Source organism: Leucopleurus acutus (genome assembly GCF_964270905.1).
Source record: "Leucopleurus acutus genome assembly, chromosome: 4".
NCBI classification, from domain to species: domain Eukaryota; kingdom Metazoa; phylum Chordata; class Mammalia; order Artiodactyla; family Delphinidae; genus Leucopleurus; species Leucopleurus acutus.
The window spans coordinates 47,396,093-47,410,635 of NC_139146.1; the positions used below are offsets into that span (position 1 = coordinate 47,396,093).

At 33.9% G+C, this 14,543-nt stretch overlaps 1 protein-coding gene across 3 annotated transcripts in view; it reads left to right on the forward strand.

Annotated features, from left to right (window-relative positions):
• Positions 1-14,543, forward strand: part of SLIT2 (slit guidance ligand 2) — a gene marked incomplete at both ends in the record, with an annotated part of 381,466 nt that overhangs the window by 238,763 nt on the left and 128,160 nt on the right. For all 3 annotated transcript variants that reach the window (XM_082837578.1, XM_082837576.1, XM_082837577.1), the window contains one exon: positions 10,647-10,718. In XM_082837578.1, coding sequence (XP_082693704.1) covers positions 10,647-10,718 — 72 coding nt within the window. The remainder of the gene's footprint in view (positions 1-10,646; positions 10,719-14,543) is intronic.

Consider the following 14,543-nt stretch of genomic DNA (forward strand, 5'->3'; position numbering starts at 1 on the left):
CATCTCTAATGAAGACTTAGGGAAGCCTTCAGATAGATTCAGAGATGTAGGGTGTTCAGAACTGCCTCTGTATATTACATCTGATCAGAACAACATAAAGATCCCAATGTAGCACCTACCCGAGTTGCCTATATGGCTCTGTAAAAGGACAGTAATAGCCAAAGTTGACCACCCTTTGAGAATGCCACTTGCAATCTTACAATAGTATTTTTTCTAAAGCCTTAAAACAGGTGGCTTTTAATCTTAGCAAAGATATTTAGTGAATCCAAGTCTATTAAGTAATCCTTCTCCCATATTTAAGGATGCATTTAGGAGTGAGATACCGGTCATAGTGGGATTCTTCCTTAATTCCTCTTCATTTATTCTTTAAAAATGTGATTTTAAAAGTTTAGAGATAAAAAGAAAAGTAAAATGCTAGCCCTTGTACTTTGAAGAAAGCAATATTGACTTAGCAGGATTTTTGAAATATTTCTCCCCACAACATCATCCCCCCTCTCTACCATTTTAAAGGCAGTTATTATGTATACTGTGAGATGAGTTTAGGACTATCTCAGAATCTCTTGCCATTTTTTTGTTTTGTAAACGTAACAAATCAGTAAACTTCATGGAGCCTTAATTTTTACTTTTATGAAATCAGTATAATAATTTCTTACATTTGCTATGGTTATTAGAGAAAAACCATATGTGAAAAACCTTAAAACAGTAATATGCTACAAAATATAGTACAGTATTCATTCAGCAAGTTCATTCAGCAACTGCTAAAATTTAGCACTGAAAATTTTATACTAAGGAGAGAGGAAAGGAGATCATACACTAATTTGCAATATTAGTAATCAATCAGATAGACCCATGTCTATCATGGGTCAATTAGACATGGAGCTGCAATGATGGGGAAAAAAATCTATCAGAAAGTACTAAATGAATATACACAAGACCCTGATTTATAAACAAATTAAATGCAACAGGTACTGAGGAAAGAAAGAGATAAAAGTATTGATATTGCTTGAAGTTATCAGGGAATACTTTAGAAAAGAGTTACTGAAAGAAAATATAAAGGAATCTTCAAGGAGGTTGGCTCATACTGTATACTGGTGAGTAGTGGCCGGCGAAAGCAGACTGAGAAAGTAAGAATTTATTAAGACCCATGCAAGGCCTGATTTCTGGGTTTCGATTGGTTTGGAGGATTAAAATGAAAGTGCAGTGGAATGTGTGTGTGTGTGTGTGTGTGTGTGTGTGTGTGTGTGTGTGTGTGTGTGTATGATGTAAGGAATATTACCTTTGTTTCAAGGCGAACCAATACTAATTCGGAATAGCAGCAGTGGTAAGAAGCAGAGCAATCTGCATATGGAGGAAGCCAAGTAGAGTGGCATCCAAATGATTTTAACTTTGGAGGTTTCTGTTCTTATGGAGGAAAGGGGGCTTAAGAAACTATGTGAGTGCTAAATGATGATGTGATGATCAAAAGAACAATTTATTCCTGCTCCTCTCAATGCCTTCCATGTAACAGTGAGAAAGACCATGAGAACACTGAGACACCACAATGCATTTACAGGTTTATTTAATTAAATAAGATCATAGTTACAATTTTCTAAAATTTCACATTTAAAAAGCATTTTGCTATAATTAAAAAATAGTTCAAACTACATTATTCAAAAAAATTTCAATTTCATGGGACTTTGTGTGAAGTTCAGTTTTATTAAAAATTAAGAAGGATACTTGGTAAAATATGTTAGAACTGAGAGTAAATTTTAATTTGCATTATTGTTAAAATGGTAACTGTATGTCATCAAGTAAGGACTCAGTAAAAGTCCATAAATATTGACATTATTGATATTATTAACATTCAGTGTGGGAAGGAGAGGCATAGTGCTTTGTCTTATTTATTATTCCAGTGTGTACGTTTACAGTTTGGACAACCCTGCATGGTGCCATAATGGCTAGTGTTTCGAGTCATTCAGGGAGTAAAAGAGAAGAAGTAAGGCTGCACAGAAGGAATACGTGCTTTAGTTGCATCAAGCCGATATTTTGTATAGCACTGTCTAAAAGACTAGTCTAATGCACTGTACCGAGTTTATTGGATTTACCACTTATTCAGGCCTTATTCAGAACAAATTCCAGTTATCAGAAGATTTTCACTGGAAGCACTTGCTTTAATCTTGTGGATTGGCTAAATATGCTTGAGGCAGTATCCTGACAATATGAAATTGATGCTGTGGAAATTTTGCAAATTAGCAGATTTTATTCCTCTTCCTCCAGGCAAGCCACAGTAAAACTATTCTAGACAGCTGGACATTTATCTTGCTGTTAAACATCTCCAGGGAGAACTTCCCATAACTTTTTTGCTTACCTCTATTAATTTCCAAACTGGATTAAAACCCTTTATATTTTATTTTGTTACCCAATCTTCTCCACCTGCTACTTAAACCAGTTTCTTTTTTCTGGCATTGTACACAGTGAGATCTGAGAATAACAAGATCGTATTAAAATATCAACTAAATAATAGTGTTTATAAAAGTCACTGGCAGCACTTTTACACAAGATTTACATCTGTGTGTTTGAACTCTCCAAGTATGAATTCAAGTACTGATACCATATCATTACCAAATGATGCCTCACCGAAATGATAATCAATGTTTATATGATTTTCCTTGATAAACTTTGTATATATATTTAATATATTTAACACTGACTAATAAAGCCTTGGCTGCCTCCTGATCAGTTTCTGAACAAAGACATGTTACATTGTGCCAGTTTTGTTTACAAGTATGTATGAGGCATTTCTATTTAATTGAATAATTTAAGAGAATATTCAAATTATAATAAATCTTGCCTTATTGCTGAGACTTGCAAGATTATTCTCTAAGTAGGTATTTTATGAATATAAAATTTTTCCAAGAGTCTCTTGTTTTTATGAGAAATCATTTCTAGTCATGTTATCTTAGGATTTAAGCAAAGAAGTGCAAATATATGAACTTAAAAATCAAATGGATTGCCAATAGTTACTCACACTACAAAAGCAAACTCTAACATACCTTGCATTAGTTTCTTTAATGAGTTGAACCTGAATACTTAAAATAACTAAATTCCAACAAGCATTATTTTAGGTAGACTTTTTAAAGTACGTCATACCTGGTTTTTATTCTTCTTTCATGTTGCGGTATATCCTCAAAATGTACTCTATGTTCCAAACTTTACTATTTACTGTTCATTAATAGATACATTCCTTTACTATTTGCTTGCATTACACCAATTCCATTAAATTTTCATCTGTTATGAATCTTACCCTCCTTTTCCAATAAAACTACCTGTTGTTAACAAATAGGTTAAGGAAAATATTTATATTCATTCTTTTATAACATACATTAGTTTACAGACAAGGGTTATAAGATGATTTAAGTTATAAGATGATTTAGCTTGGTCCTCTTTGAGTAAGGCATGGTATCATTTGGGAAACAAGAATGCATGGCCATGACTTCTTAGGAAACAGATAACCCAATTTGGGATGCACTGATTCTTGGTGATAAGATTTGGCAAATAGGAAAGAGAAGGTTAATCTGTATGTTGCTACACAGCTATTTATGTTATTTAGAAATTTAATTTTTTTCTGGAACTCTGTCATCTTCAATTTATTTTATTAATGGATCAATTAAAACCCATAGGAGGAAAATTCACAGTTCTATGCTAGGTACACAGAAAGACATATATTTTGCTATTTTTTCACACTTCTCTATTTTAAAATATCAATCTACTGGTTTCTTTTCCTCTATCATCTGCATTCTTCATGATGATAAGGGAACAAGGTTGCTCACATAATATAGAATAAATATGTGACAACCAGAAGAGTGTATTATATATTTAACCATTCAAATGCAAGACTTACTTTAGCTTTGTCCTATAAATTAAGTCATATTTACAGAATGACTACCGTAATCAGCTACTTTTCATGTTTAGTTTACTACATTTCTTGTCATACTTAATTACATACTTTTTACATAATTATCATAAAAATAAAATCCATGTATATCAAATTGAAATTGTAACTTTTAGGGCCCCTAACTCCTCCCAAAAGTGTTTTCAGTAAGCCTGAGGCTGAAGAGACTTCGAAGGGGAGGTTGGTTTCTCACTCAAGGGGCTTGCTATCTTTAGCGTTAGATTAAATACCGCATACAGGTCTTTAGGGGGAGGTAGAACCTTCTGAACAAACCTGTAACAATGGCTCTTCATTTAGATAAATAGCAAATGAAGTTGAGTTTTATGGTATAAGGACCAGGGCGTCTCTTAACATCCAGAATGCTGCCTGTGGACATAGGGGACAACCAGCAATCAGCAGTTGTTTGGGTTCTTAGATGTAAAATGTATTAGGAACTCAGCAGTTGCCACAGTCAGTACCATGGGAACTGTCCATGGTCCTAGAATTTGCCTGGTTTAAACTCAGTCTAAAAAACCACACTGAATTGTGATAATCCGCAACAACTATGGCCAAGTTTGCTACCAATAACCTCTCCAGCATCTCATTTTGCTGTTTCTCCTGGGTGCCTTAGCACTCTTTATTACTGATAGCTTTCTCTCATGTAAAAATGAGTCTAAATAACGTATCTTCATCAACATTTTCCAAAACAAAAAAACTAAAAAGAAAAAAAACAAGATGTTTTGATTGAATAGTTGGGAATCTAATTCACATATGTATCAGTATAAAATAGTAATTGTCATGATCTTTCTGTGGCTGTGTGTTGTCCTTGAGACAGAACAGATCTTTAGGTTTCTTACTTCCCCAACCCTGGAGAGCCACTCTTTTCTACCTCTGAGCAATTACAATAACCTGCTAATTGAGTTTTGATCTCCAATTTATATTCTCATTAGATAGTTGTAACATTGCAGCCATTTGTTTTCATAAAGCATTGTTTTTCATCCCATCACTACCTGGTTCAAAATCATGCAACTTATTAAAAACAAAAACATTTTGCTATAGGCATTATGGCAGAGCCTTGGGGATTTAGCAGAGTATTGTCTACAGAAGTTCTGCAGGGTCTGTAGGAATATAGGCTCTTCCCTGAGAGAGCAGCGACTTTTATCAAATGGCATGCCATCTAGTCTCTTTAGATATTCTGACTAGTCCCAATGTTCTGACACCCATGCAGGCTCCCAGCCCTCTCTCCCCCCAAATCTGCACACAAGTTCTTCGCTCACATCAGAATGGCCCCTCTCTTGCAGACATTTACTGTGAACAGTGTAGAACCTCTGCTCACAAGTGTTCTTTGAACCAGTCTCCTCTATAGGGAATGCTCACTTTTATTTCTGTCTTACTGGATTCTATCCATCTTTTAGGGATCGGGGGATTTTTTTTCTCTTCCTCACACAATTATTTTCGCCTAGGGTAATCTCTTCCTTTTCTGAAATTCTGTAACATTCTTCGTCTACTGGCTTCTTCCTTGACACTTGGCCATTAGAAATTCAGCAGAAACCTCCATTTGCAGAATGAATAGCTCCTGAATCTCTTTTCCTAGCCACCTGTGTATCTAGTGAGGGCTTCAGCAATACATAGATTTAAATTTGAATCAAGGTTTCACTAAATATTTACTACCTATTTTGCATAATTCATTGAACTTCTGTGAGCCTCATTTTCTTATCTATAAAATCAGAATAATGATAATACCTACCTTTTCAAGTAATTGTGAGAAATAATGAGATGGGTATATCTACAGACCCTGCCATTTGCTATGCATTCAATAAATGCTAGCAATTATCATTGTCAGTTTCAATTTCTACCTCCCTTGATTAGTCTACTTAGACTTACCAGAACGTGAAGGTCAACTTAGTTGTCTTTCCTCCAGTGTCTATTACCATCTCTGTTAGAACTACCTTTAGCTTCCTTCTAATAAATTATCAAATGGATATAACTTTATACCACAGCTTATTCCAATAAAAACTGAGATTCTTTATTCCTATGAGAAAAACATAATGTTACTTGAAAGATTGCAAAAGGGTTAAATTCTCAAATAACATAAATTATTTTGGGTTCCTAAGAAGAGTCCTTTCCTTGGTTATTTCCTTCATTAATGTCCAGGCTAACAGATGAGCTTTCATGCCAAGGTAAATAATGTTTGCTGATACTTCTCTCTAGGATGTTCATTTATATGGATTAATTTAAATTTTTTTATTCCCTCTATGTATTATAATTTAAATCTTGAACTGCTTCTTAAACAATCATTATTAGCATAAGATTTGTATATTTAGGCACTCATATTCACCTGAATTTTATACACACAGGGAAGAAATAGAACAGATCCTGCCCATATCCTTACCAGCATTTTTTTTTCTTTTTCTCCCATTATATTTATGTTTTATCAGGTTGCTTATAAAATAGTGAAATGTTGTTTTTCCCTCATACTGACTGTAGTCACTTTGATGTGTTTTAAGTCAACTAGATTCTTGGAGTTTGTCATCTTACAGTGGTGAGATAAATATGAACGAAACTTCTATTTCTCATACCTAAAAAACCCTGGGAAAGTGGAGCATAGTGATAATAATTTTGTTGAGACATTGAGAAACTCTGCCTGGCTTAGAAATTATTAAAGAATTTTTATGTTCACTATTGTTTCAGAGTTAAGTATATTTTATGGTGTTCTAATTTTTATAAAAAGAAAATTAGTAATAAGACTTTATTACTTGGACACTGCACTGAAATATGAATTTTCTATGAGTAAGGACAAAACCAACTAAAGTTAATGCAGGAAGGTATGTTTTGTATGTAATTCAAACAGTATGGTATCTAGATTTTTAAAAATGACAACAGGAAATCCTGAAAAAGTCTTACTTAAAAGTAACAGAATGGGGAGGGGATATGGGGATATATGTATACAGATAGCTGATTCACTTTGTTATACAGCAGAAACTAACACAACATTGCAAAGCAATTATACTCCAGTAAAGATGTTAAAAAAAAAAGTAACAGAGTGCAGTGTCTCCAGTTATATTTCAGGATGCCAAGTAAGCAAATGTCCAACCGTTTTTGTCATTTAATATACCTCTTTTGTAAAATTTATACTTAGCAATGTTATATATTGTCTCTCATTCTGAGAATTAATCAAAATCTGAAGCTAGGCTACATTATTTTTAGTCTTAAAGACAATCAGATCAGCTTTCGAAATTTTATGTGAGTGAGGCACAGAGTGATCTCTCTTAATAAAAACATACTGCATTCTCTAAGACTAAATTTACCAGTGTTAGGAAAAAATAAAATAGGCAGTCTAGAGTTATTCTAGAGCATCAGAAGAGGAGCACCTGCCACTGAAAAGAGAATCATAGAATGTTAATGTTAAGCATTAGCTTAATGCTAAGATTTCTTTAAGAAATCTTAAAGAGAATATATTTTTTAACAACATTATTTTCATGAAATTAAAGATAAAGCAGTTGCTTCAAGTCACACTCTTACAAACTAGGACAGTGGAGGATCAGAGAGGATGGGTCGGAATGTGAACAGAAACAAGAGAGGAGGGCTGGGGGTAGGAAATGAGGAAAAGACACAGCAGTCTGGGCAAGAACATGTAGGCTAGATGTTTGAAAGAAACCACCAGTGGTACTATCCATACCGTTCTTTCTCCTGGGAAAATAAGAAAAGCACTGGCTTGCTTCCCCCTGGGAAGTAGCTCCTGTGTCAGGAAAGGATCCTCAAGCCGTCTCTGACGCACCTAGTGCTCTTATCATCTAAAGATCAACACATTTACCTTATGTCTGGGTAAAGAGCTGTAACATTACTTTTTGGAGAAGTGAAAAAAAGTCTCCTCTTACTAATTCCTTAATTCGGAACAATTTTACGGCACAATTTATAATCACATCTAAACATGTCACTAAACTCTTGGCTGAACAGATCCTTTCCTGTTTACAGAAAGCAGGAGTGCCCAGGGTTTGCGAGGTGGTAGAGAAGGAAGTGAGTAGCATGAGAGGAAACAAGGTGAAGAAAATTAGGCCAGAAACTCTGAAATAAATTACGCTTTTGCGTAGTTTTGACACTGTTTATCTTGAACCATATGCAAACAAACAGAGGTTTGTGCAGAGAGATTTTCCCATGAGCAGTCATGCGGGTACAACACTTTCCATAAACATACCTTTGAATACTACAAAATCTACCCACTGATGAAAATATTATTTACTTCGATTTTCATTGTCCTTTCAAATGAGTAGTGTTTTCACAAAATACCTTCCTTCTCAGAAGATATTTGAACTGAGATATGATGGCATTCAGGAAACTTTTAGGGATGACTTTGGTCCTATGAGAGCTGAATATTCTTAATGGTTTAGTGCCAGTAAGGGCTTAGATTTCTGTTAAGAATCAGAAGAAGCATATAACCATGAGCAACGTTAAAGAGGGGTAAAATTAGAAAAGTTTCCAGCAGCGTCTCAACTTCTAGTGGTATACAAAAAGTAATCTGTCTTTCAGTACTTGTAAGACAAGATTTGCTTGAGTGCTTTCTGGCAAACTAGGGCTTCCCCTTTGTGTATAGTATGCATGATTTAAAAGAAGCTGTGTCAGCACTGATTTATACATTGACAGCTAAGGATAATAAGATATGGGCAAACATACAGCTCACCCTTTTACAGATTAACCTGGAGACTGCATTAGGCAAATTTGATAGCATTAAATGATTTTGCCAATTTGTCTGGAAACAATTTCTCTTTTGTAGTGTGTCAAGGGTAACACTTCATGCCATTGTGCTAATTTAAATGGCTTTGATAAATTGTTCAAGAGGTTAGAGAATAGTAGTGTAGATATATATTTAGCACTTGAAAAATAAAAAACGGCTATTAACTTAATTGTTAAATGAATTTAATCTGTAAAAATCAAAAGTGCTCAAGAATGTTAAGTGTTTTCTTGGAACTGCAGCAACCATATTACATCATGAGTCTTTAAAAAGTCTTCTTAGAAAATAAAATTATACCTCTGCATACTTCCTAATAAGCAGAAATGCTTTCAGCTGTTACAGTAGCATGAGTGGTAGCTGTTGTTTGGGGAAAGCCTTAGTTTATACAAGCAATAAAATTGTATCTTCTCAAGGGCTCATGTTTTTTATATTGCACATCTTAGTACGCACCATTTGCACGGCATCAAGGTAGCCTCTTATATGATTATGTCCTCCAGAGACCTTCTTAAAAATGAGATGTATATTTCATGAGACATTCTCTATGTAAATAATTTCTAAAGTAAGGACTTTGAAATAGGCCCCTCTGAAAGTCACTGGTTTAAATCACTTCACCTTTATTCAGTCGTCTTGTGAGAGAAACAGCTATTGCAACATTTCCCTTAAAAACTGACCTCAGATTTGAATTAGCCCTTTTGGTGAATTCTGCACTTGAAACAAGGACAAGATTCATTTGTATTAGGATCATAGTCTTACCCTGTACATGTACCTCCCTTCCCAACGCATGCAGAGCTGACAACTCACCTGACTATTTCATTAAACATTTTGTTTCTATCTCAAGTGAAGCATTAAAATACTTTTTCTTTACAGGAATAATAATATTGCTAAGCATCAAGCTACTAGATTTAAATAAAAACTGCTTATTTGTTAAACAAAAAGGAGAGTGCTGTGGGATTTAGTACTTAGTTGTCCATTTCAACCAAGTAAATTTCTTAGTGTGAAGAAGGAAATTTTAATTCCCCAGACAAGCGGCAGGAAAAAGCAAATAAGTTTGGAGCAGCCATTTTTTTCAATCTTTGAATTTTAGCAAATGAGTACTTAAACTTCTGGCGAACATTCATTTATTTGAATTCTGTATTATTTAGAATGAGCTGATACAGCTTTTAAATGTTTGACTGTAGAGATGTGTGGTATTTTAACAATCTTGCTGCTATATGTGTTTCATAGTGTTTTGGGCCGAAATTAGCAGCTTTGAGAAAAGCAAATTTTTAAAAATTTCTTAATACTTTTAAAAAACTTGTTTTCTGGAGAGTGGTGTAATTTGGGAAGTTCCTTAACTGAAAAGTCTAATATTTACAGTGCCAAGAAGTCGCATTTAATGATAACAATGCTTGCATATAGCGAAGCTTAATATAAAACAACTGGTAGCTTTTGTAAGGTGTATGTCTAGTTGGGAATAGCAAGGAGATAGGTGGGACGTCATTTCTCTTTCCTGATTTGGAGTTCTTGAAAGAAAACTGCTTTTAAAAGAAGAAAACCTAAAAGTATTCTTGCTCTTTCTTGCCAAGGATAGTGAAATTAACATGCAGCTGGGTGTCTCTGATAAATGGATTCTGTTAGGTCACTGAGGGGGTGCATGTGACATTAAGTGATTTACAGTCCTTTACCTTAATGAAATTGTTTCAGCAAGATGACGCTGAAAGCTCTTAATGGATAGCTTTTCTTGATGTAATGAAATTGCATTCCTATGGCATTTAATATAAGGTGCAGTTATTATTTACTGGCGCTTTCCAAGGGCTGCTATTTGCACACACAGTTCAGAACAAAAAGAGGTTTCAGTGACGGCACCGACACCAGAATGGCTTGTGACATTCTTAAGCAGATGAGTGTATTTGTGAGAGCATTTCAGTTAGTGCAGCCAAGGCTTCAGAGACCCTTCAGGAGACTCCCTTTCACCTAACCCTGCTAGTGTCCAATCTCTTACATATATTCTTCTAATCTGTTTAACAGGCAACTGGATTACAACCAGATCAGCTGTATTGAAGATGGGGCATTTAGGGCTCTCCGGGACCTGGAGGTGCTGTAAGTACCGCTTATTTCTTACTCTTTTAACGGGAGCTTTGTGTCTGGGGAGTGCTAAGGTGGATGCTTATCTGTTAGCTTGAAACCTTGTGTCAAAATGGTTTCCCAAAGAGAGCCCTTAAATAACTCACAGCGAATACAGAGAAGAGTTGAAATGTGTGTGTGCAAAACCTTGCGTAGCATATCTATATGCTTAGGTAAAATTGTCTGATTTAGGAACGACACTCAAATGTTCAAACGTATTGTCTTTTAAGTGTTTCTCCTTATGATTAAATAGTCTCATACACAGGATTTGTGAGAATTCCCAGAATTGCTATATATTAAGATAACATCAGTTGCATAGGAGACATTACAACAAAAAATAAACCTTAATAGCTGATATGTTGGTATGTTTTAGTTGCTGTGCAATGGAAAGACATTTTCTCATTTTAAAATGTCATTTTAACTAGATAACTTACCATCTCTGTAAGGTTACTTTGAAATGTACTGTCTAAATTTAATAAGCCGCCCACTAGGTCCATTTTAAAGTCTTCACTACTGACTTTGTAAAGCACTACACACAGATTTGAATTATAATTGACATTTTCTGTCTTTCCTTGCTGGACAGACATGGCTGACAAAATTGGTTAGAGGTAACTGAGTAATCTCTACAGACCTTTGACACTGTAAAATAATTTTAATGGCATTGTTAATTATAATGAAAAATAATTTTAATGAAAACTAGAGTTACTCAAGCTGCTTAAGCCACCTGTACATTTCTGAAAAATTTCCCCAAAGATTCACCTTTCTAACTTTTTAAGTATACTTACAGATTTCTTCCCCCAATAAAATATATTTCTATGCTATAATTCTCCCCTGACTCAGTTTGTTCAGAAATATGAAACTGAATTAAATGTGAAGAGGTTTTGAATTTTCAGTCCATGTGTTAAATGTTATCCAGAAATCCTCCTGAGAAAAAGATCCCATTGCTTTATAAATTGAGTTTGAAGAGCAGAATGTAATTCTGAAAAAAGTTGATTGTTTCAACTAGAATGGCTTATTTTTCCAATATTTTCTATATGATTTTGGTTTTATTTGCAAGTAAATGAATCGAATTTCTCAGTGTGTCATGTGCTGCTAAGTTATTAATTATTTTTAAAGAATTATGTAAGAATGAGTTGATTGAGGTAAATTGCTCTGAGAGTATATACTGTTCTCTAACCACTTGAGAGATCACCTTTGTTTCTGTTGATAACAATCTAACTTATTCTAAAGGAAAAAAAAATCAAAGTGCTTGTTGTACACATTGTAGTTGTAAGGCCACTTTTAAAATTGTGTTCCAGAGCCATTTTTAATATAGGAAGCTCACTAATGCTATTTCAGAGTGAGAATAATTGCGATACAAGTATGATTTCATGATAGTGGTCTGACGTCAAAACCATAGTCAATGTCACTAAACTTTATATGTGAGGAGACTACCACAAGTGTTACTTAGTTGAGCAGAGCAGAATAAGTCAAAGAATTTGTTATTAAGTCAGTGCACCTAACTGAGAATATGAATGATACCAAACATTTAATGAAAAAACTGCTAAATGTTTTGAATGAATTAAATCCCATAAAGTACTTTATTATTAAGTAAAAGAACTTAAATACTTATTAGCTATAGAATAACTAATATATGTTTAATATACTGAGGAGGTATTGAGTGCTCCATATATATTGAGAGAGAGAGAGGAAGAGAGAGAAAGTTCCTGCTATGTGTCAAGCTCTGTGCTAGGCATTGAAAACACTTTACCCACAAATACAATAACTATTCATTTGCTTTTTTAGTTCTAAACTAGTATCATTGTTTTTAGAAGCAGGAAGTTCAAGAAAACACAGTCACCTCCTATATTTTGTCAGGTTAGCAACATATCTAAAAGGTGACTTTTGCAAGACCCACTATCATGAAACACACCAAAGTGTGATAAACATCTCGTGGTTCATGGAATTAAAATCAAAATCTAAAATGTTGGGAACTCTTTTGAGGACCTTAATAGATAGGTCTCAAAGAGTATCTAATGGACAGAGTTTGTTTGCTAAAGAAAAGAATTAAAATTAGCACAATACAAGAAAATGTGAATTTTTTCCAAATAATTTTAATATTTTATATTAAATATAAAGTCAAGCAGACATTCTTTTAATATATATTAATCTTTTAATGCTCATAATTTATGCAGCCATTAGAGAAATTAATTAATGAAGAATTTAAGGCTAAATTGGCTAGAACACTGGAAAGACTGACTTTGTTAAGCCATAATCTCCTGTCAAGTAGATCAAAGGTTTACCCATTATAAATGTCTGGTCTGGGGCTTTTTTAATATAGAGTTACCATTTTTTATATAGAGTTCCAGAAAGAAATTTACCTGTTTTGCTTATTTTTATCATCCATGACTCTTTAAGATATATCTTTTTATTATGAGGAAATAATGAAAGAGCATTAATTTGCACATCACCTTAAATTTTGGATTTCTAATGTTTTAGATATGTTAAACTTTTGATTCTGTGAATCATGTGTGAATATATGAGTATACTGAGGCCAAACAGGAGAAGATGGGGGTAATCATACTGAACCATTGATGGAAATTTGTTAGATTAAAATATATATTAAGGGAGAGAATGAATAAAGTTCAAGAAGGAAAAGCCAAGGTAGATGAAAGCAAGGAGGCAGTTTATCGCTTGCATGTAAAACGAACTGACTTTCTGTGGAATTCTCATTGATAGGGTTTAGAATTAACTTTATTTTCTTAATAAGAAGATGATGTCTCAAAAATAGCATTGGAAACTAAATGTAGATAAATATTTTCTTTTTCTTTGGACACTAGATTCAGAAATGAAATACATTGCTTGAGTTGCCAGTTTTATATGGTTTATTTTTCTTTTCTATAGAAGGGACATAATTGAATTGAATTGAAACATAGTGGTTCAAATCCATTCAATATCAGACTTTCTGCCAAATCCTATGCTTAGCACTAGCAAATAAGAAAGAATAAATCAAGATCTAAGTCCAAGAGGGCCTACATGATTACCAAGGCTAACATTTCTTATTTACACACCAGGATGTCCTTTGTACAAGAATATATTCTCATTACATAGAGAAAATCTTGAGGTTGAACATAGAAATAGACTTCCATGCAGGAAAAAGTGTTCACAAATAAAGAAGTACAGCATATAACTTCACATTGTTTCATAATAGGAATTGATCATGGCCATAACACATACATGTCATCATACCTAATCAAAAATTATATTTATTGTTAATTTCAAAATAACTTAATTTCATTGGTTCCACATATTGTTCAGTTACCAGGTATTAATATCAATATTGCTTTGCCAGCATCAATACTGAATAAAAATAATGAGATAATTTATTTTTTTAGTTGCGTTAAACAAATTAACATTTTGAGAAAAGTCTTCAAATTGATAGCCACTGGCTTCGGCATGCAATGATAGCTCTTTTGTGTGGAATTATAAGAAACTATAGTTCAAAATTAACGCATGTCTGCCCAGTGTGAATTGCTTAAAAGAAAAGTTGTCCCCAAAATCACATTTCAGTATGCTGTATACTCTGAAGATTTAAGCCATATAAAATCAGCATAAATTTTGAGGGTAGGAAAAGGGGTCATTTAAAGCAAATCCCTTTGAGAAGTGAAACCTTTTAGTTCAGACATCAGGATATGTTTTAATGGTGCTTGAAAAAAAGTCTCATTTCACTCGAGTACAGGAAAATACTAGAGGCTTTCAGATAACATGAGCCGACCAATTCAGTGCTTTATAGATCCTTCATTCAGTGGGGTTTTTTCTATA